General features: G+C 42.8%; 1 protein-coding gene across 1 annotated transcript in view; it reads right to left on the bottom strand.

The window, feature by feature from the left end:
* cfap77 (cilia and flagella associated protein 77) overlaps positions 1 to 24,606 on the bottom strand; it is a 107,340-nt gene that overhangs the window by 17,098 nt on the left and 65,636 nt on the right. The window contains exons 3-4 of the mRNA XM_082969307.1: positions 10,187 to 10,286; positions 6,933 to 7,176 (exon numbers count right to left, since the gene is read on the bottom strand). Of these exons, the coding sequence (XP_082825433.1) occupies positions 6,933 to 7,176; positions 10,187 to 10,286 (344 nt within the window). The remainder of the gene's footprint in view (positions 1 to 6,932; positions 7,177 to 10,186; positions 10,287 to 24,606) is intronic.

Genomic DNA, 24,606 nt, shown 5'->3' with positions numbered 1-24,606 from the left:
CGGATGAAATCGCATCACTGAATCTCTCGCTCTGTACTCAAGACCTCTATCTGTAAACCATGACAGATAAGTTTGAGACTGAAAGGAGAAAGTGCGTCACTCACGTGTCCAAAATCAGTACTCTAAGCGCTCAAGTGGACTATGCAATGCAGCAGAATACCACCCTTAGGTACCATCATGAGGAAGTCCAGAATGGTCACGCTCTACAGCGTGACTACCCACTCAAAGGAGTAAAGACGATAGGTTTCAGACTTTGCCTCCCTCGTGTCCCTCAGTCTTCTCCTCTTGGCCTTTCGGCACTGAGTAATAGGGTGCCTCTTGGCCAAAAAAGCCAAAGCTTGGCTTCTCCTCTTGGCCTTTCAGCCCCAATTTCCCCACAGGATGAAGCCAACCCTCTACGCCCGCTTGGCGCGGAATACCTTCACAAACTCGTCTAGAATTTTCCCACCTTTGACCCTATACCGGGTCAGCCAAACGATACTGAGACGTTCCTAGCTGACGTAGAGGACGCATTGGATGGCTACCCAAACGCAATGGGTTCTGACAGGGTTTACCAATTGAAGCGAACGTCAAATTAACACGTGACGAGTTTCATTCGTCTACAACAGCAACACGTACTAAATGACGATGCTAAACTTGCCACAGCTTTGAAATTAGAATTCAGTGGTTCTGCGACTCGCAAACACAATAGCTCACTGGCTAACACGGTCAAACAAGCTCGGAAAGAACACCCACAAGCTTACTATCATAGGCTTTGTTCAGCTTACTTTGGCCTATTCACTGAAACAGGAATGGAAGAGCTGTTACCATTCAAACAAATATTTAATGTTGAACATGTATCCCACCTTCATTACCTACTTGGGCCCTGCAGCCCACGTTGACTTGCCTATCTTACAACTCAGAGAGCTTGCAAGCACAGCTTTTGAGGCATCAAAAGCTCACAACGCTAAGAGCTCTGACCACTCGGTTTTGAAGTTTGACCAGGAGCACTCACTCCAGTTAGAGGGTGCATTATCAGGTATTGGAGCGATGAGAGATGATGCACAACAACGGTTTCTACCGCAAAACCATGATTCCAGTAACCTCCGCAGTCGAAATAACTGTAAAGTACGTAGCCATCGAAACGACTACCGCTACAATCAACCAGTTCACTACATTCCTGCACCCAACCCACACAAAGTGTCAGAGCACAAAGCTAACAAAGGGTTAAAGCACAATCAAAACATAGACCAATGTTCTCCAGAATTCCACTACGTGAAGAACTAAAGCGAGAAACATTTTAGAAAAGGGAAAAAGTCACAAGGACTAGACAGGGATTGACCGGACACCAGGTCCGCAGGAATTAACACCCATAGCAAGGATGTTAAAATTCAAATTTCTCCCGCTCTCACTCGAGACCCTATCCAGGGCCTGCTTGATCAAGAAACAAGCCCACAGGCTTCGTCTATAGACTCTGATACAAAGGTTGCGAAGAAAAATATCAAAAGCTTTGTTAAAGCCAAGCCCACTAAAAATCCGAAAAGTCTATCTGCTTTCACATTGAACAGACATGGCACTAAACACTAATCTAAATGCCCATACCTGGATACAGTCCTGGAGGACTGCTTAACTTGTCATGCGCTAATTGATTAGAGCGCGACAATATCGCTCATCTCTGAAACATTGTGTGATGATCTCAAAAGGGCTTTGAAGCCAACTAAACTTTGGTTAAAAGTGGAACAATCTGATACTACACTTCGAGGGGTCACTCAGACTACCTCGCCTCTCACATTGAGAGTCATGCTGAAACTACACTTCCAGGACGTATCGATCGTTCCTGTGTATGTTACCAGCCTCGAATCTGTACCTCTGCTACTTGGAGCAGACTTGATGGAGCGGTTACTCCCACTGATTGATTGGAAAACCAGCCAGGTATGGTTACAGGCCACAGTGCCTTCTCCACTGACCACACTGTCTTCCCCTAACGCTAGCTGCAACGCAGTCATTCACAAGGGGTATCTGTCAAAAGCACCCCTTGGGAAAAAGACGTTTAGAAATCTCTTGGTGCAGAATCCGATCCAAGGAGATATTACGATATCTTGACACATTCCATCAGAAAACCTGACTGACCATTCTTTTCATGATTTCGAGCCAGCTGTCTCTGTGAATGAGCAACTTCACCCTCCTTGCAGTCGTGCAATATGGTCGTTTAGAAGAACTTCTCTTGCCCTTCGGACACTTCCGCAAGCACTGCGACCGTCTCAGCAAGAAAAACATTGATGCATAGAGTGTACTCTGCTTCCGATGATACACCTTCCGCTTTGTGGGGGACTGTCCCCCCTTACAATGACACTAATGGCGTCAGTCCAGCAACTGACCCTATGACTCCCACTGGTGAAACACTTTGCGATATCACAGACAGACATCCTCATCTCAGTTCGCAGGTACTGAAGAGGTTGCCACACGTGGATGCTATGGTGACTGACAGCCCTCGACAGCCACTGAGCGTTTTGAAGCACAAACACCAGGAGATTTGGTTGAAAGGTTACAGCCATTCTCATAAAAACGCGGCCGCTGACAACTCGTACATAGGGTCCGACATTTTCGTTTGTGCCTCGGATACCAACACCACCCGCTTGTGGGGGGGGGGTCCCAAGACACAAAGGGGGGGAATAGTAGCCCAGACCCATGATGAGCCTCATCGAGACCGGTGGGGGCGGGGTCGAGACTACGTGCAACACCGTACGAGGCCGCCAGAGCATAAAACAATGTCACGACGATTTTTTTTTTAAAGTTGTATTTACGTTCGTTCAAACATGTCAAATGTTGTAAAACATCAATCTTTAGGGCCTTTAGAACGTGAAGATTCAGTAATATTTCAACCGGACGGTTCCTGTGTCTTGAAAAACGTTTTGGAACAGAGGATCCTCCCTCGTGAATGCGCACCAATGAAGTGATGTCCTTCCCTGGGTGACCAACTTCCCAGCCTTCTCATTCGGTCTCTGTTCATCGTAGACGCCTCAAACAACTTTGTAAAGACTGTTGACATCTTGTGGAAGCCTTAGGAAGTGCACAATTATTACTACGTCACTGTGTGTTCAATAGGAAACGACTTGAAGAGAGCCCATGCATCCAGATTTCATACTTCCTGGTAGGATTTCTCTAAGGTTTTTGCTTGCCATATGAGTTCTGTTATACTCACAGACATCATTCAAACAGTTTTAGAAACTTCAGAGTGTTTTCTATCCAAATCTACTAATAATATGCATATCCTAGCTTCTGAGTTTGAGTAGGAGGCAGTTTAATATGGGCACATATTTTTTCCGAAATTGTCAATACTATCCTTAAAAAGCTGTAAGAAGTTATAAACTCCCCTATGAGAACAGTGAGGAGCAGACAGGCCCCTAGACGGGGATAATCTTAGAGCACATCTAAGATATTACTGAGGTGTACCACACTGGTCAGAGAAGTCCAGTGGACTTCCACCTCAAACAAATGGCAAAAATAGTCATGCCTTGCCATGTGTAGGTTCAACTAGTAAAATGCTCTAATCATGTGTTCCGGTAGGATAATATTTCCTAATAAATCAGTAGGATAACTGGTTCCCTTGAGTACCAGTACCAATGCCAGCAACAGTCAGACTAGCTACAATCAGTAAGAAGGTTAGAGACCTAACCAATCAAATTACCCTTGACAACAGCGACATAGGAGTCACTCAGAGTGCAACACGGGGAAGGGAATCTCCAGAGCACTCTTCCAATGGTTAACACACATGCCACTAATAAATAGAACCCTCCATTCAGGAGGAAAGTTATTAGAAGTCATGAACCATGATCACACCGAGTATGACTGGTCCAGTGCTTAGTGAGTACTTCCGTCGTGAGTTAGCTCCTCCGTGGATACATAGCTATGAAATGGACTTCTTCAAACCTATCACCACATACCTATCGCCACTACAATAGTGGAAGACGCAGTGACTTGTAGTAAAACCGCTAACAGACTCCCTCAACACCAATTCTGACTGACCTCCAGGCATTGACCTGAAAATTACCTGATTACATCAGACTCATTATAAACAAGTTGTAGTATGCCAGGATACTTTGTTTTCTTCCCTTGACATGTGCGCTTGTGTAAGCATAAACGCACATGTACAACAGAACATCCAATTAGGATTTATGCTAGGATCACTTAAGGGTCTGAGCAAAATACCAGCCTTAGTAAAGTTGAACGTTTACTTTGAGGCCTTTGACTCTACAGCCAGAGTACTCACCAGTTTTCTTCCCAGAGGTCCATAGGTCATCCTTGTAGACTGCCCAAAACTGGTGCCTTACAGCTGTAGACTTATCATATAGTTATCAACTTAGGATAGTGCCTAAGCAACACACCAAGTAGGAAAACCCTAGAAATGACGACCGTAACGGCGATCACCAACCAGGACATCCCCTGGCCATTCCTGTGTTACTTTGCAGCTTCCAGGAAACCTACCAGCGTAAACCACTAGAGGGGGACCGCAACGGCGATCACCAACCGGACATCCACTGCCCATACTTGTGGTGGACTGCTACGCTTTCAGAGAACCTACCAAGTTCAACCAACAGAGGGGGGGGGGGGGGGAGACCGCAACGGCAATCATCAACCGGACATCCACTGCCCATCCTTGTGGTGGACTGCTCCGCTTTCAGAGAATCTACCAAGTTCAACCACCAGAGGGGGACTGCAACGATGATCTACAAACAGGACATCACGTGGTCATTATTTTTATGTTGATTTGTAACTTGCAGGATAATCACAAGATCCAAACCACTGGGGGGGACTGTCATGACGTGGCCCTTTCTGGGTATAGATCATGGCTTCTCACTCTCTCCTACACCCATGTTCTGTTATCTCAGGTCATAAATTCCTGGCGGAGACTCTCTCCCCCTTTTCATGCAGTATGGAGAGAGTTTCACAGTAGAACAAAGGAACTCCTGCCAAATTCTACTACATTCCAGAATTTGAGAATGGAACAATGTCCATATTTTGGAGAATGTGTAAATGGTCGGTGGAAAAGCCAGCTACGACCCGGTCCGTTTTGTTTCATGTTTGTGACCTCATGAAAGACAATACAGCCATATTACCCTAACTCTGTTTATTCAGGTGCCTCCGTTATGAGGTTTGCATCTAATTATTGTATAAAATGAATGAGTAAAAATGAAACTATTTGTGAAATTATGTAATGCGATGTTAAACCTTTAATGTGAGAGAACTGTATTCCCTTTAAAGCCCGCCCCCGTGAGCACAGACATGATCAGGCGTCATAGAACTCCCTTTTCTACTGTTACGAATAAAATCCCCTCCTGAGGAAATCCTCTTTAGACCAAGCATACCTCGGTGTCAGCTGAGGTGGCACGGGTTTGAGTACCAAGACTAAGCAAACCCACAGCGTGAGCTGTGATTGTGAATAGTTATTGAATTCCTAACTCTTAGATACTAACTAGTCTGCAGCTACAAATTATGTAAACCTGGGATGCGGATACCAACAACCGCCGAAACACCTGTCTATGAGAACATTTCTGAATGGAACTCTGAAGTAGCCATTCTAACCACGAAAGACTTTGATCTTCAGAGAGAGAGAGAAAGAGATGCGGATGAACTGACTCTCCAGCAGACGGACCGACAAATCCAACAGATCACGATGACTCCTGGGCGTAAATATATATTGATTGCAATTATTCCCGAATGAGTGAGCGTTCATGTGCAAAGGCTTAGCATTTCAATTAATATAATTATCAACTGTGTGTGTAGTAATCCCTTTTGTCTTTCCCGCTCTCGCTCAGTCCACACCCACTTCCCTTTGTCCATCAAGCCGTCATATGGGCTTAGCCCACTAGGGAATCTTCCCTGTCATTTGTTTGTAACAGATCTACTGTTTGTTTGTTTGTGTATTTCTGTGATTATTTAGTTAGTAAATAAATGATTAAGACAATTGGTGTATGGATGATTCATAGTAAAGGCTGGGTTCGTGCAGATAACCAACAATTTACGACGTTTGGAATGAGACTGACATGAGGTAAAGGATAATTCATTAATAAGAAGACAAATTGACCAGATATTAAAATATCAGAAGAGTTATATTAGGAAAATTATAACTTTGTAATCTGAAGATTTTCCTTGGTTCCCCGACTTCCTAGTTAATTACAGTTACATGATTAGTTTAATCACGTAATAATAATTACAGAGAATTGATTTGATAAAATAACAGTCTTCAATTTTAATGATGCCAAAGACACGACACAACATTGCAGCTGAAAACAACTGGATTAGCCATTTACCAATTACTCGTATCTATGTGTGTTCGGATTTTTCCGTATGAACACACAGAGCAGATCCTCATCGAGGGAATTAAGCTAAATAAATGCTGGCACCTATTCATGTTGCTGTGGTTGTGATTTCATTATTTCAATGGGATCTCTTGCTTGAGATCTATTAATAACATATCCACTGCTGCTGTGAATTCAAACATTTGTTCCCTTGAGAGGAGACAGACACGTATAAAGCTTTGGTGGAGAGATATCTGTACGCTACAGAGCACAGCGTGCACATTCTATACAAGTTGTGCTGTTGTGCATAATAGCTACAAATTGATTTGTTAGCTAAGTGGGGCCGTCGGCTGGCTATCCAGCTCACATTAAGAAGTGTAATGGCAAATTCACCTTTTGTCAAAATGAAAATAGTGTAGAGAAGATCTACTGCTATATCTCAATGAAAATGGAAAGAACATGTTAGCAAATTGGCCATCCACAGTATTGTAACCCTAGTTTCCTTCCATTCATGTTGTGATGCCCTGTTCCAGTATGAGAGAAGTTGCATCTGAAATTACATTATTGCTATTACCTATCTAGTGCACTAGATAGGGAATAGGGTGTCATTTTGAACACAACCCCACATCAAATCAAATAAAGTGGGACACTCACTGTGTCGAGATGCCAAAGGTAGTGTTAGGGGGGATGCGAGGGGGCACAGGGACATGGGAGCCCCTTCTGGCAAGGGCGGCTTGTCTCCTGTCGTGGGTGGCGCGGTACTGATAATGCTCCTTGGCAGTCACCAGGCCGGACTTCACCCCCTCGCGGTTCAGAGCCACAAAGTCCTTCTCAGGCCTCCTGGAGTGGCCTCTACTGCCACTGGTGGGCAGGGAGTGTGTGTGCCAGTTGGACAAGGCTGGGAGAGTAGGGCACAACACAACGACGGAGAGTGAGTTCAGGGCCTGTATTCACAGTGTCTCCTCTAACATGCAATTACTATTTATTTTTATGTAATATATTATTATTGTTATTATTTGTATTTATTTGTTTACTTCTGTTTTTCTTTCTGTATATAATCAGGTTGACAAAACCAAATAAGAATGATTCACCCCCAATATTTTCCCCATATATAATTCAACAGTTACTTCCCCCAAAGACAAATGTCGAATTTGTTATTAAAGGTCCAATGCAGCCATTTTTATCTCAATATCAAATCATTTCTGGGTAACAATTAAGTACCTTACGGTGATTCTTTTTAATTAAAATGGTAAAAAAGACATTTGATTTCTCAAGCAAGAATTTTGCTAGGACTCTCTGGGAGTGGTCTGAGTAGTGGGTAAAACTGAAAATTATTGGCAGAGACGTTTAGAGTTCTGGTCTATTAACCAATTTTTACCACAAAGTCCATCCCACCAAAACAAGCTGAAATGTCAGGGAGTCTTTTCGAACAGCACTTACACTAAAAGGGCATTATTATCATTCTCACAATTTTACAGTATTTTTTTTCAACCTCATAGTTTGGAAATATACAGTGCATTCAGAAAGTATTCACACCCCTTGACTTTTTCCACATTGTTACGTTGGCCTTATTCCAAAAAAATATATAATCATTTAATCTAATTTATCTACACACAATACCCCATAATGACAAAGCAAAAACAGGTTTTTAGAAATGTTAGCAAATTTATTAAAAATAAAAAACTGATATCACATTTAGAATAAGGCCATAACGTAACACACACACAGTCTTATCAACTTATCCAAGACAAATTCCCTACAGATGTCTTTGAAATGGAAATCAAATTGAACTATTTTACAGGTACAAAGCATGCCCAGCTAGCACATAACATTCTGAGAACCATATATTTCTTGGAGCTTGGTCAGGGTGTAGTTGTCCTATGGTAATTTTGCATAAAACCTTCCCACAACTTTCTGGGAATAGTGCAGGATACTGGCTTGGCTTTGGAACATTCTCAGCACATTCAAGGAACTTCACAAAAAAAAAAAATGTTCTTCCTATTTCATAACTTTAACAGAAAGTTTCCTAAAAGTTCAAACATGGGTACATTTACATTTTGGTAATGTTCTAAGAATGTTCTCCAACTGGTTTGACATTGGGAATGTTCTCAAATAGTTTAGAGAGCATTAAGAAACAAAGTTCTTCTGTGGGAATTTCAGTACTTCAGCATAACGTTTCTTACAGGTTTCCTCATGGTTATATTTAAAGTCATGTTCCCAAATTGTTTTGCGAACATTAAGACAAAACTATCTCTATCCTCTATCTTGTTAAGTGTGTTCAGCGATGTTGTCCATACATACAATTTGCCACACCTGATCTTAATGAGTGCTTGTTTCTTTTGAAATGGGCTGTTTGAATAGACTAAAATGAACAGCTTTGTGTGTGTAAAAAAAACATGACATGCTAGCTGGAGCTGGTATGTATGGATACTGGTGTCACAGGGGACTAATTCCATGGATAGAGAACAGATAATCATAGGTTTTTATCTCACTGATGCTGTGTCACAATAACAAATAAATGTGTTTGCATGATTAATGCCTAAGGAAATCAATTTTCATGTGTCCTATCTGTGCATGGAGTTCCAAAAATTTGACCCAAAATAAGCAAGCAGTGAAATGAAAATACTTATTTAAAACCTCACAGGAAAACTTTAAAGGAACCAGAGTAAAACTTTCTCAGAACCTCCCTGCAACTTAAAAATAAACGTTCCCAGAACAGGCGATATTTTCATTTCTGTTCTCAGAACGTTGGCTTCGATCCCACAACCAATGGAAATCCAAAAACATATGTTCCCACAACTTTATAGGAACCAAATGTGCTAGCTGGGCGGCGTCTACACGGCTACAACTATGCAAAGATAGATCAATCGCTCACGTACAGTAGATAGTCTTTCCTGAAATATTTATAGCTGTGTAAAGAGTTGGAACAAGGCTGTTCTCTGTGAAGCAGCTCATTGCAACACCAATTTCCATCAGAGGGGTTTTGATTAGTTGCGAGACGGTGACATCTCCATATGGCGCTTGACTCCCTCTCTCAGTCATCTCTGTCTCGGTGACAATATGGAGGTGTGTTCCCCAGGTGTCGTTACCACCGTCGCTGACAGTGAGCCTTTGTTATACTTGTCACAATTATTGAAATTCACACATTTTTTAAGCCATTTTTAAAAGAGCGCTCTCTGTCTAGTGGGTAGTGACAGATCTAAAGGGGGGGGGGTTCATTTGAGAGAGTTGAGTGTTTAAACACTTAGAGCGGCTCACAATTGACAGTCGAGCTCAATCGGGAGACGTTTCCACTGGGTGTGAGTGGCGAGGGCCTGGAGGGGGGTTCAAGGGCTGGTTTGGTGGGGGTTCAGGAGAGAGTTTGACATTCCCCGGCGTCTGTCCGCTGACGGAAGAGCATCATTATCATTCTCCAGCTGGAGGAGGAGGACATGCACAGTTTAGCTGGTGAGAAGAGGAAGAGTGACAGGGTGGGCCAGCTGCCTGAGGGGACGCTTTCTCAGCCAAACACACTGTGACATCAGGGCTGACGGTAATGGGGACACATGGGTTGTATCCCAAATGGCACCCTATTCCCTAAGTAATGAAATAGTTGGCCATATGACACTGCCATGACCGTCACAATCCAGCCCTCTCCAGTGCAGCCAGCGTGTGTGTGTGACAGATACACCTCTAAATAATATCCAAGATCGTTTTTACCATGTGCTGTGGAGTTTATTTTATTTTATTGTGTGCTGTGGAGGGGTTCCACACACCTATCAATGCTAAGTCTGGGGTTAAAGAAAATAATGGACCACAAGGGATGCAAAGGAGGAATCATAATAATAGTAATGATTTTATGTCACCCCCAATGTGTAGACTAACACCCAATTGAGTGATGCAGGATGGCCACTTTGCACACCCCCTACCTTCTGAGACTCCTCCGTCCTGGATGGTCGCAACAGTTCCGTACACAAAGTCAGGTCCAAGACATGTCAACCCTTTAGACTTGGTCTTCCCAAGCGCTGGCTGTAGGTAACAGACAGAAAAACAGGACAGTATTCACCTTAAAGCTAGAATCCTTGGTTGCTACATTAATTTTTGGACTGATAAATTAATGGTATATATCAATGAATTATTGAAGAATATAACTTATAAATGTCTCATGAGTTTAGTACATCTGCTGTACCCCATCAGAACCCAAAATATATGCTGGTTTTACTCCAGTTTGTAAACAATGTAAATGAAAAACACTGTATAGCCTCAAAATATAGAATTGGGAATTAGAATAGAATCTCTATGGTTAAAACTCCATTTCGATACCATGGATGGTTAGTCCATCCATAGCTCTGTCTATGAATGTGAGAGTGGTGACATTTCCACTCATTTTGCTATAAGGCTGAGAGAAAATGTTGGTCTTTTAAAGCTAATTCCCTACAATTCTACACATATTGCCATGGGGCCGAGAGAAAAATGTGCAGTTTGATAGCTAATCATTTTACATTTACATTTGAGTAATTTAGCAGACGCTCTTATCCAGATCAACTTACAGTTAGTACATTCATCTTAAGATAGCTAGGTGGGACAACCACATATCACAGGCATAGAAGGTACATTGTTCCTCAATAAAGTAGCTACAGTATCAGTAGAGTCAGAGCTAGGAGGGGGGGGGGTCCACCATTGGGGTGCCAGGATAGAGAAGAGCTTGCACTGGGCTGAGCGGGAGTTGCCCTCCTGTAGAGGTGGGAAGGCCAAGAGACCAGAGGTAGCAGAACGGGTTGGGGCATAGGGTTTGAGCATAGACTGAAGGTAGTGAGGGGCAGTTCCTCTTGCTGCTCCGTAGACATGGTGTTGTAGTGGATGTAAGCTTCGACTGGAAGTCAGTGGAGTGTGCGGAGGTACGGGGTGAAATGAGAGAACTTGGGAAGGTGGAAAACCAGGCGGGCTGCAGCGTTCTGGATAAGTTTCAGGTGTTTGATGGCACAAGCGGGAAGCCCAGTCAACAGCGAGTTGCAGTAGTCCAGATGGGAAAGGACAAGTGCCTGAATTAGGACCTGCGCCGCTTCCTGTGTGAGGTAGGGTCGTACTCTACGGATGTTGTAGAGCACAAAACTGCAGTCACTGGTTTTATGTTTGCAGAGAACGACAGGGTGTTGTCCAGGGTCACGCCAAGGTTCTTTGCACTCTGGGAGGGCGACACTGTGGAGTTGTCAACCGTGATTGAGCGGGCAGGCCTTCCCCAGGAGGAAGAACAGCTCCGTCTTGTCAAGTTTAAGCTTGAGGTGGTGGGCCGACATCCAAGTTGAGATATCTGCCGGGGGATGCAGAGACGCATGTCGCCACCTGGGTGTCAGAAGGGGGGGAAGGAGAAAAGTAGTTGAGTGTCATCCGCATAGCAATGATAGGAGAGACCATGTGAGGATATGACGAAGCCGAATGACTTATAGAGAGAAGAGGAGAAGGCCTAGAACCGAGTCCTGGGGGACACCAGTAGTGAGAGTACGTGGTGCACACACAGATCCTCTCCATGTCACCTGGTAGGAGCGGTCTGCCAGGTAGGATGCAATCCAAGAGTGTGCAGAGCCTGTGACGCCCAGCCCTGAGAGGGTGGAGAGGAGGATTTGAGGATTCACGGTGTTGAAGGCAGCAGATAGATCTAGGAGGATGAGAACAGAGGAGAAAGAGTCAGCTTTGGCAGTGCGGAGAGCCTTTGTGCCTATTCTACACATTTTGCCATGATGCTGAAAGAACATTTCGCAGTTTTTCAGCTAATTTACTGGAATTCAAAACGTTTTTGCCATGGCTTATGACGTGTTCATTTGCTATCTTGGGGGGGGGGGGGGGGGGGGGGGGCAAACAGATCTGGGACCAGGCTACAACAGTATAAGCCAGCTTCGGAATCCACAATTTCTTCCTCACCAGGCCTATTTTTGAAGAGCTTCTAGATGCAGAAGATTCCCTAAGCTGTCAGAAACGAACATGGAAAGCTTGAGGACCTTGATGTCACCGTTGAAACCATTCAAAAAAAAATTGAATTTCAAAAAAAATCTATGCCAAAGTCGCAAGAGGAACAGCACTTGGGAGCACATTTGAAAATTGTAACTCCCGGACAAGAACGTCAGACTTGTGTGGAAGTGATCAATTGTCAGCTACTTTATCAGTAAGTCTTTAGAGACGTTAATAGGTGGAAAGACACTACCTGTATAAATTACTGTTAATTATCCCAGGTACTTAAAAGGCACTAATTTCCATAAAATATTCCAAACAAGATCAAAATTATTTTTGGAAAGACATTGATTGTCATATGGTACAAACATTTAACCAACCCTTTTAAATGGAGAGTTTTGTTTCAAAAGAGCGAGTGTTTTAGTAGCGGCAGTAAGATACAATGGTGGTCGAGTGGTTCTTTGTCTCTTACTGGCTTCTGTAGCCTACACAGAGAGGTGAAATGTTTAGAACGGTGCAGATGGAAATGTAATGCATAGAGCACCTAACTTGATCCCCGTATTCTATTACATGGCAGACAAATCGGGTTTGTTCTACATAATGCATTTCTATAGCGTGTTCTGTAGCGTTGGACCCCCCTGTTAACTGGTGTTGGACCCCCCCTGTCCCAAATGGCACCCTATTCCATCTATAAAGTAGTGCACCAAATAGGGAATAGGGGGCCAGTTGGGACACAACCCAGGATTGAAGGGTGATTAAGAGAAACGGGGCTGAATGAAGCAGCTCCTCTTCTCCAGTATTGAGGTGCGGCTTCATACCACCTGTCTGCCATCTCTATACTGTAGCTCTGAGAGAATCTCCAAGGCTGTGGAAGTCAGGGGTGCGGGGAACGAGCAATAGGTGATGTCGTACTGCGCTTTGGTCGTCTTGTTTCAAAGTTCTCCTTTCAAGTTCTTGCTTTTAAGTTAAGTTCTCATCATCTCTCCACGAAGACGGGAAGTAAAAATCCAAACCCCAGCTAGGGTGATGAGAGAAGGGTGCGAGGGATTGCTACTCCACATTACCTGAACATATTGAAGTGTATGACATGTACCTATGATCTGCAGGCTCTTCACTGAGTGACAGAAACAGAGGTTCTGAGCACGCGTCAGTCACACATATGAACACATACGAAAGCTTCCCCCCTCATGTTGTCTTGTGTGATTTGTAGGCAGATAAAAACATCCTTTGGTTATAGCGAATACCTTGTGCCAGTAACGGAAACACACAGATACAATATGGCATCGCTAGCTTGAAGCCTGGCTTTGAGCTATGACATGACTCAAAACATAAGTCTCATTTAGAATACAATGGAAACACTTTTACCAGATAGTTAATCACAGCATAACCATTGTGAAAATTACCTCACGTTTAAAGCCTGCCTGAGCATCTATGTATGAAATGTGGATTACACCACCATGGTTCGTCCCAAATGGCACCCTATTTATTTTTTTAATCATTTTTTTATTTAACCTATATTTAAACTAGGCAAGTCAGTTATTTACAAAGATGGCCTAAGAACAGTGGGTTAACTGCCTTGTTCAGGGGCAGAACCATGTCAGCTCGGGGATTCGATTTAGCAACCTTTTGGTTACTGGCCCAATGCTCTAACCACTAGGCTATCTGCCGCCCCAAACCCTATTTAAACCCCTATACCCTATTTAAACCCCTATATTTAATACACTACTTTTGACTAGGGTCCATAGGGCTTTGGTCAAAAGTAGTGCACAATATAAGGAATAGGGTGCCATTAGGGAAGCACATCATATCTCCGAGGAAATAACCAGATGTGACAAGTGAGAAGCTGTTTGCAAGCTTTATGAGTGAATGACAACCTGAAAACCTTCAAACAACAAAGTCAGTGAAGATCTCATTTAGGGCTGTTACGGTGACTATATTACCACCACACCGGCAGTCACCATATTACCGACAGTCACCATATTACCGCCACACTGGCAGTCACGAGTCAAATTGCACGTGACCGTTAAGTAACGGTAATTTGATTTCACCAAGCTCTGATGCTGCTGATTAGTAGTTTACCAAACGTGCTAACTGCCTGGTACTCAGCACTCCATTGTCTCTCTTACCACTCAGACATCAATACAAATGTAATCGAAAATCTAATCAAACACTTCATGAGAGCCCATGAGCTCATGTTGAGCAACATTCCTATAGGCTATGCAATTGTGTGAGAAAACAGAGTGATGACCTCTATTGAAAAGAGGAGGGTCCCATCAGCTTACTATAGCCTAGGCCTACTATATTTATGTCTAAACCTTCCTAATATTAAGCACATTGCCTCTCTTTACAACAGGATGGCATGAAAATGAACCATGGGAATAGTGTCCTCCATTCAGACATGTATTTGTCCCCCCTGTTTTTCCACATGATTTATTTTACATTTTTAAATTGAACAATTATTTAAACTAGGCAAGTCAGTTAAGAACACATTCTTATTTACAATGACGGTTTACCTGGATGACGCTGGGCCAATTGTGCGCTTCCCTATGCATGATAATAGTCCATTCTAAATCAAAACAAATTTCACACATACAGGACCAGTCAAAAGCTTGGACACACCTACTCATTCCAGGGTTTTACTTTTTTCTTTTTTTTGTTGACTATTTTCTACATTGTAGAATAATAGTGAAGACATCAAAACTATGAAATAACACATATGGCATGATGTAGTAACCAAAAAAGTGCTAAACAAATCAAAACATATTTTAGATTTGAGATTCTTCAAAGTAGCCACCCTTTAACTTCATGACAGCTTTGCACACTCTTGGCATTCTCTTATTTAGTATATGTAAAGCCAAGATTAAATCAAGAATAGTCTGATGGGTGACTATATAGGTCTCTTATATTAGATGTGTCCAGTCTTCTATTTTTCCACTTTTAAAGAATATGTGCATGTATGTTTGTGTAGTCTGAGAGAAGGAATCAGATATGGCCATGGTTTGTAACACTTCTGCTGCTTCATAGTGTAATGGCTAGGTTGGGTAAGCCACGACCTTCCAAATGTCTTAAAGAATATCACCTGTGAATGATATATTTACCACCGGGAAATTCGAGGCATTATCAAGTGCTTGTCAAATGGTGAATGAGAGACTAATCAAGTGTGTACAGCCTGTTCAAAAAAACACAAAGCAGAGCTCATGCTTTTTATGCAACTTTTTTCAAACCATCATTAGAGTCACATCATGCAGCCTTAGAATGTATTAAAAATCTAAACATATAGCCCAATGTTGGTATCTGTCAGGTATGCGTAAGTGGCTGCAAGGGAGTCAGGCGCAGGAGGGCAGGTATTTGGTAGCACACGGAGCCTTTTATTCAGGCTAATCAAAAGCACACGGCACAATGAACACGAAATACAAAACGGGTATACATAACCCAGCACAACCAGACTAACGTGCACATACATCAACCCAGATAAACAATACCACAAAAAGACATGGGGGAAACAGAGGGTTAAATACACAACACATAATGAGGGACAATGAGAACCAGGTGTGTGGAAAAACGAGACAAAACAAATGTCTCCTTCCGGAGACACCTGAAACCCCACCTCTTTAAGGAATACCTGGGATAGGATAAAGTAATCCCCCCCCCCAAAAAAAGATATAGATGTACTATTGTAAAGTGGTTGTTCCACTGGATATCATAAGGTGAATGCACCAATTTGTAAGTTGCTCTGGATAAGAGCGTCTGCTAAATGACGTAAATGTAAATGTAATGTAAAATGAAAAAGAAAAATGGATCGGCGATGGCTAGAAGGCCGGTGACGTCGACCGCCGAACACCGCCCGAAGAAGGAGAGGCACCGACTTCGGTAGAAGTCGTGACAGTATCACAACTAAAGTGGCCAAATAACTTCTTAAAATTAAGCACATTAATCCACTTTACAACAGGTGTAGAGTCTAACTGGCATATATATACAGTGCGTGAGTTTCAAGTTTGGGGAAGATCATTTTCACCATAAAAATGCACCTTTGTAATAAAAGCATTACATGCATAATTGCATTTGCAGTTACTTTTGAGAATGGTGTTTTCCTGCTATTGGAACATTCATGCATATAGCCTACTGCAGTGCCATTGCTGCGTTATAATGTGAAGAAATAGCCCAACAGTTTATCAGCATTTTAAGCTAAACGTTCTGATCTGTTGCATCAGCGTCATTACTTTAAAAAAGTTTTTTGATGCTAGTGGTTGTATTAATTTGGGATCTATCACATCCCACAACTATCCCAGACTATGTTTGGAATATTATTTTTTTGCACAGAATAGGTCACCTTTTGCACCATGGGGGATAGTAGATTGATATTGGCTAGTGCTTTTGCTGTTCGTTAGAACTACTCATCTTGTTGGCTGACGAAAATTAAATGTGGAGAGTTCTTCCAATATCTTCAATATGCCCCTCGGAATTGGATAAGGACTCACGCAGTTGCGTCCCCGATGTGTCTGCCTTCACTTGTAGCCTGTGAGAAAGACCCAATCACGTGACGGAGAGCCATGTGAGTGAGAGGTGCTTCGGAGCACCCAGCCAGGAGAAGGGAATTGTAATTATTATATTCAGCCCAAGGGTACAACGGCTACTAGCAGCAAAAGGCATGGATTTTTTTAAAGGGGCATTATGGCCACATGTTAAATTGCAATGTCCGTACTGTGAGACGCCTAAGACAGGGCTACAGGGAGACAGGACGGACAGCTGATCATCCTTGCAGTGGCAGACCACGTGTAACAACACCTGCATAGGATCGGTACATCTGAACATCACACCTGTGGGACAGGTACAGGATGGCAACAACAACTGCCCAAGTTACACCAGGAATGCACCATCCCTACATCAGTGCTCAGACTGTCCGCAATATGCTGAGAGAGGCTGGACTGAGGGCTTGTAGGCCTGTTGTGAGGCAGGTCCTCACCAGACATCACCGGCAACAACGTCGCCTATGGGCACAAACCCACTGTCGCTGGAACAGACAGGACTGGCAAAAAGTGCTCTTCACTGACGAGTCGCGGTTTTGTCTCACCAGGGGTGATGGTCGGATTCGCGTTTATCGTCGAAGGAATGAGCGTTACACCGAGACCTGTACTCTTGAGCGGGATTGATTTGGAGGTGGAGGGTCCGTCATGGTCTGGGGCGGTGTGTCACAGCATCATCGGACTGAGTTTGTTTTCATTGTAGGCAATCTCAACGCTGTGCGTTACAGGGAAGACACCCTCCTCCCTCATGTGGTACCCTTCCTGCAGGCTCATACTGACATGACCCTCCAGCATGACAATGCCACCAGCCATACTGCTCGTTCTGTGCATGATTTCCTGTAAGACAGGAATGTCAGTGTTCTGCCATGGCCAGTGAAGAGCCCGGATCTAAATCCCATTGAGCACATCTGGGACCTGTTGGATCGGAGGGTGAGGGCTAGGGCCATTACCCCCCAGAAATGTCCGGCAACATGCAGGTGCCTTAGTGGAAGAGTGGGGTAACATTGTACAGCAAGAACGGGCAAATCTGGTGCAGTCCATGAGGAGGAGATGCACTGCAGTACTTAATGCAGCTGGTGGCCACACCAGATACTGACTGTTACTTTTGATTTTGACCCCCCCCCCTTTGTTCAGGGACACATTATTCCATTTCTGTTAGTCACATGTCTGTGGAACTTATTCAGTTAATCTCAGTTGATGAATCTTGTTATGTTCATACAAATATTTACACACCTGTTTGGGATAGGGGGCAGTATTTTCACGGACGGATAAAAAACGTATCCGATTTAATCTGGTTATTACTCCTGCCCAGAAACTAGAATATGCATATAATTAGTAGATTTGGATAGAAAACACCCTAAAGTTTCGAAAACTGTTTGAATGGTGTCTGTGAGTATAACAGAACTCATATGGCAGGCCAAAACCTGAGAAGATTCTATATGGGAAGTGCCCTGTCTGACCATTTCTTGGCCTTCTGTAGCCTCTTTATTGAAAATACAGGATCTCTACTGTAACGTGACATTTTCTAAGGCTTTCATTGGTTCTCAGAAGGCGCCAGAACGTGGAATGATAACTCTGCAGTCTCTGGGCGAAAAACAGTAGGGGTTTTGGAGAGTGGTACTTCTGAGAACAATGGCACTGGCGCGCGCGTGCATGTGACGACTCCATTTTCTCCTTTCAGTGTTTGAACGGATACAACATCTCCCGGTTGGAACATTATCAACACAGTTCATATTTATATCAAAAACCAGCTTTTTACATTACCATGTTTTGTTCAGAACTAGCATACACACTGAAAACTTCCGGTGAATTTACTAAATTACTCATGATAAACGTTGACAAAATACATAAATTATTTTAAGAATTATAGATACAGAACTCCTTTATGCAATCGCTATGTCCGATTTTAAAATAGCTTTTCGGCGAAAGCACATTTTGCAATATTCTGAGTACATAGCTCGGCCATCACGGCTAGCTATTTTGACATCCGCCAACTTCGGGGTCACCTAAACTCAGAATTACTATTAGAAAAATTGGATTACCTTTGCTGTTCTTCATCAGAATGCACTCCCAGGACTTCTACTTCAACAACAAATGTTGTTTTGGTTCCAAATAATCCATAGTTATATCGAAACACCTCCGTTTTGTTTGTGCGTTCAGGTCAGTATCCGAAGGGTAATGCGCGAGCGCATTTCGTGACCAAAAAATTCAAAATATTCCATTACCGTACTTAGAAGCATGTCAAACGCTGTTTAAAATATGTTTTTTGCTATTTTTCTCGTAAAATAGCGATAATATTCCAACCGGGCAACGTTGTATTCATTCAAAGACTGATAGAAAAACATGGCGAGTTCTCGTGACCACGCATCTCCAGTCTCACAGTCCCCAGGCTGACCACTTACAAACTCTGCTCCTATACTTTGCCCAGAGACAGCAGACACCCCATTCCACCTTCTGGCGGCTTTAGAGAGCCAATGGAAGCCTTAGAAAGTGTCACGTTACAGCACAGATGCTGTAATGTCGATAGAGATGCAACAGAAGGACAACAAATTGTCAGACAGGGCACTTCCGGTATGGAATCTTCTCAGGTTTTGGCCTGCCATATGAGTTATGTTATACTCACAGACACCATTCAAACAGTTTTAGAAACTTTAGAGTGTTTTCTATCCAAATCTACTAATTATATGCATATTCTAGGAGTAGTAACCAGATTAAATCGGGTACGTTTTTTTATCCGGCCGTGAAAATACTGCCCCCTATCCCAAAGAAGTTAAGGTCCTGGAGTGGCCTAGCCAGTCTCCAGACCTTAATCCCATAGAAAATCTGTGGAGGGAGCTGAAGGTTCGAGTTGCCAAACGTCAGCCTCGAAACCTTAATGATTTGGAGAAGATCTGCAAAGAGGAGTGGGACAAAATCCCTCCTGAGATGTTTGCAAACCTGGTGGCCAACTACAAGAAACGTCTGACCTCTGTGATTGCCAACAAGGGTTTTGCCACCAAGTACTAAGTCATGTTTTGCAGAGGGGTCAAATACTTATTTCCCTCATTAAAATGCAAATCAATTTATAACATTTATTCTGTCTCTCACTGTTCAAATAAACCTACCATTAAAATTATAGTCTGATCATTTCTTTGTCAGTGGGCAAACGTACAAAATCATCAGGGGATCAAATACTTTTTCCCCCTCACTGTAAGTCCTATGGTGGAAAAAATGACGAACTCTGTTATGCACATGCGCTGTATGAGCCTCTCATGTAAGAAGAAGCTCGTGTTTTTCCTCTCTTGTTTTTGAGTAACTTAGTCACGCAGCCAAAGACAAAGGGCCGTCTGAGAGTGACCAGTTTTTGGTCCATTTTGTTCTTTTCGTATCTTTCAAGGGCACAGCTGTGTGGAGATATGAAGAGAACATAGGCGTGCCTGAGCAGCAGCGACAATTCTGTTAGCAGAAAGGAGAAACAAAACTGCCGATAACACTTGTTTGTACATTAGGTTCCCATCATGATCTCACACACATGCTAAACTGCCACGTAGACAAAGGTTATAAAAGCTGAGACCCAGCTCTTGTTCTTTGGGCTCTTAACTTTGCACCTTTTGAGTGATTGTTAACCAGCTCCAGATTTGCAAATCTTATACTAAAAAGTTTTTGTTTTAAGAATCTATAGTCTCTTCTTTTCTGGTTAGAATTTCCATGACAATTCTTGGCGACGAGGATGGGATGGCTACCTCCGCTTGCTGATTGTTCCCGGGGACACCAAGGTTAACTGTGCACAGGGGCTACGTTAGACAGGGCTCAGGGAGCCAACACTCTGCCTGATTGGCGCAGAAGAGACCCGCCTCGGACCCCCCAGGGAGCGTCAGTGGGTGGATTTCACTGTGTGTGAGTTTCACAGTGTGTGAGTTTTCACTGTGTGTGAAAAAGAACTTGTCTTAGTGACAAGGAGGGCTCAACTCTGTGTGGAGAAAACCCTGTTAAATAACAGAGGTATTCCTGGGTAAATGCACATTATTTGACAAAGTACTCATTTAATATTAATTGATATGCCATGGTTTGCAATCGTCAGATGTAAATGCATGAGCTATGTGATTCCAGGACAGGGTCCTGAGATAGAAGTAAGAAAATATTCCTGTAGGTTAGCACATTCTTTTAGAAGGCCGTAATTTGACCAATGGAGCCGTAGGAGAATTGGATATACTTGGGAAATAATTGGTTACGTGCATAAAACACATACAACATTTTGTATAGGGGAAATACCATATTCTAAATTACATAACGAAATAAAAAACATATTTTGATGCGAACCCATGATCAATTTATTTTTCACCTAACCCATAATTACTTTTAAGAAAGTAAGACGTTCCTAACTAAATATTGGAGTTTCACAATGGGAGTCAAAAGCAATAAGGGAGAACCCTTTCCGCCTGACCTGCTGACCAGACCGGTGAAGGTAATGGTGGATAAGTGGGGCAGGGACATTCTGGAACAGACGATGCAAAATGCATGTCTAGAGAGAAACATTGGGTGAATGGGGGGGGTGAAACGGCTTACGTCGCACCTGAGAACACACAGACCCGGCTGAGCCCTGAGTCTGGAGGCAGTGCGGGGGATTACTCCAGTTAATACTTCATTGGTAGAAAGAGGAGCAATTGTGCCTTGTCCAGACTCTCCCTGCAACACTCCCATTCTTCATGTCCGGAAAGTCTCGGGTGATTGGCGTTTGGTTTAAGATCTTAGACCAGTTAACGATGTAGTTCACGCAAGAGCTACTGTTATGCCAAACCCTGTTACAGCACAATCTGCCGTGCTGGTGTCGGCTAAAAGGTGTTCAGATGTTGATTTGGCTAATGCTTTCTTTAGCATTCCTGTCGCTCCAGAATCACAGTTCTGGTTCGTGTTTACATTTTTAAACAAGCGTTGGACTTGGACCGTTTGCCCATAAGGTTACACAGAATCAGAACGCCTGCGGTGTTTTCTACCACTTTGGCGCAAAATGTTTGTACCCCCTGCTGGGAGTATGTTAATACAGTATGTCGGCGACCTGTTACTCTGTTCTGAAACCCTACAAGCATGCGAAGTCGACACCAGAGCTCTGTTAGTGTTCCTTGCAGAAAATGGCCACAACGTTTCTAAGAAAAAAGCTGCAGCTTGTGACTCAATCCATTAAGTGTCTATGACCTGATATTACACCAAATGGTAGGAAATTGGGTCTAGAGCGTGTGGCTGTAATTCTATCTGTACCACTGCCAGTTACAAAACAACATATGTTGACACTCACAGGAATGGCAGGCTATTGTAGAGCCTGGCTACCTGACTATGCTGAGGTTGTACAGCGTCTCTCTGACCACAAAATGGCAATGAATGACAAGATACAGTGGACTCCATGGGGACTTTAGTGGCTTATGCAGTAACTATGGCTGTCACCACCCTAGAGAGTCAGCCCAAGCTGCATAATTGTTTTTCCTATCTAGAGCATGCATTTTGTCTAAGGATAAAACTGTTCAGATTTATACTGACAGCAGGTATGCATTTTGGGTTGTGCATGACTTTGGTACAATCTGGAAGCAGCGTGGATTCCTCACCTCATCTTGGAAGATAATTTCACATTCCAAATTGGTTGAAAACTTGTTGGAGGCTATTTTGTTGCACTTCCTATCTTTGTTAAAAATATAATTTCTCTACAGGATGTTTCTGATCTGCAATCAGGTCCAGGGCCTGGGGAAGTGAAACAATGTGTCAAAAGGGAGGAGTAATGGAGTGAGAAATGAGTTTACTGATCTTTGGAATTGAATTCAAGTGAATCAAATTGAATTTTAAATAGGCCTAGAATTACTTAACTGATTGATCTGAAAGTTGACTGCTGTTAAGAAATGTAGATACAGTTAACCTGTTAGGGCTAGGGGGCAGTATTGACACGGCCGGATAAAAAACGTACCCGATTTAATCTGGTTACTACTCCTGCCCAGTAACTAGAATATGCATATAATTATTGGCTTTGGATAGAAAACACCCTAAAGTTTCTAAAACTGTTTGAATGGTGTCTGTGAGTATAACAGAACTCAAATGGCAGGCCAAAACCTGAGAAGATTCCATGCAGGAAGTGGCCTGTCTGAGAAGTTGTGTTTCATCTTGGCTCTTTTTATTGAAGACTGAGGATCTTTGCTCTAACGTGACCCTTCCTACGGCTCCCATAGGCTCTCAGAGCCCGGGAAAAAGCTGAACGATATCGAGGCAGCCTCTGGCTGAAACACATTATCGCTTTTGGCAAGTGGCCGATCAGAGTACTATGGGCTTAGGCGCGTGCCCGAGTCGACCGAATGCTTTATTTTCTTTCGTCTGTTTACCTAAACGCAGATTCCCGGTCGGAATATTATCGATTTTTTATGAGAAAAATGGCATAAAAATTGGTTTTAAACGGCGGTTGACATGCTACAAAGTACGGTAATGGAATATTTAGAATTTTTTTGTCACGAATTGTGCCATGCTCGTCACCCTTATTTACCCTTTCGGATAGTGTCTTGAACGCACGAACAAAACGCCGCTGTTTGGATATAACTATGGATTATTTTGAACAAAACCAACATTTGTTATTGAAGTAGAAGTCCTGGGAGTGCATTCTGACGAAGACAGCAAAGGTAATAACATTTTTCTTATAGTAAATCTGACTTTGGTGAGTGCTAAATTTGCTGGGTGTCTAAATAGCTAGCCCTGTGATGCCGGGCTATCTACTGAGAATATTACAAAATGTGCTTTCACCGAAAAGCTATTTTAAAATCGGACATATCGAGTGCATAGAGGAGTTCTGTATCTATAATTCTTAAAATAATTGTTATGCTTTTTGTGAACGTTTATCGTGAGTAATTTAGTAAATTTACCGGCAGTGTTCGGTGGGAATGCTAGTCACAGGCTAGTCACATGCTGATGTAAAAAGCTGGTTTTTGATATAAATATGAACTTGATTGAACAAAACATGCATGTATTGTATAACATAATGTCCTAGGGTTGTCATCTGATGAAGATCATCAAAGGTTAGTGCTGCATTTAGCTGTGGTTTGGGTTTATGTGACATTATATGCTAGCTTGAAAAATGGGTGTCTGATTATTTCTGGCTGGGTACTCTGCTGACATAATCTAATGTTTTGCTTTCGTTGTAAAGCCTTTTTGAAATCGGACAGTGTGGTTAGATTAACGAGAGTCTTGTCTTTAAAATGGTGTAAAATAGTCATATGTTTGAAAAATTGAAGTTTTTGCATTTTTGAGGTTTTTGAATAACGCGCCACGGGATTACACTGGCTGTTACGTAGGTGGGACGATTTGGTGCCACCTACCCTAGAGAGGTTAAAGAACTAAACAAATATGGAGGGGTAGCCCATGAATTAATGTGTGGAAGCACACAATAACAGAATGAATGTAAATTAATGATTGCATAATGATGAACCTCTTAAGGTTTTCGCCAAAAATTACATTCCCAAATCTAACTGTCTGTAGCTCAGGACCTGAAGAAAGGATATGCATATTCTTGATACTGCTTTTGATACCATCGATCACCACATTCTTTTGGAGAGATTGGAAACCCAAATTGGTCTACATGGACAAGTTCTGGCCTGGTTTAGATCTTATCTGTCGGAAAGATATCAGTTTGTCTCTGTGAATGGTTTGTCCTCTGACAAATCAATTGTAAATTTCGGTGTTCCTCAAGGTTCCGTTTTAGGACCACTATTGTTTTCACTATATATTTTACCTCTTGGGGATGTCATTCGAAAACATAATGTTAAATTTCACTGCTATGCGGACGACACACAGCTGTACATTTCAATGAAACATGGTGAAGCCCCAAAATTGCCCTCGCTAGAAGCCTGTGTTTCAGACATAAAGAAGTGGATGGC

The sequence above is a fragment of the Salmo salar genome, chromosome 26 (genome assembly GCF_965601325.2).
Source record: "Salmo salar chromosome 26, fSalSal1, whole genome shotgun sequence".
NCBI lineage: Eukaryota > Metazoa > Chordata > Actinopteri > Salmoniformes > Salmonidae > Salmo > Salmo salar.
Note: the sequence above shows the minus strand (reverse complement) of the source record. Positions and strands in the feature narration are given on the sequence as shown.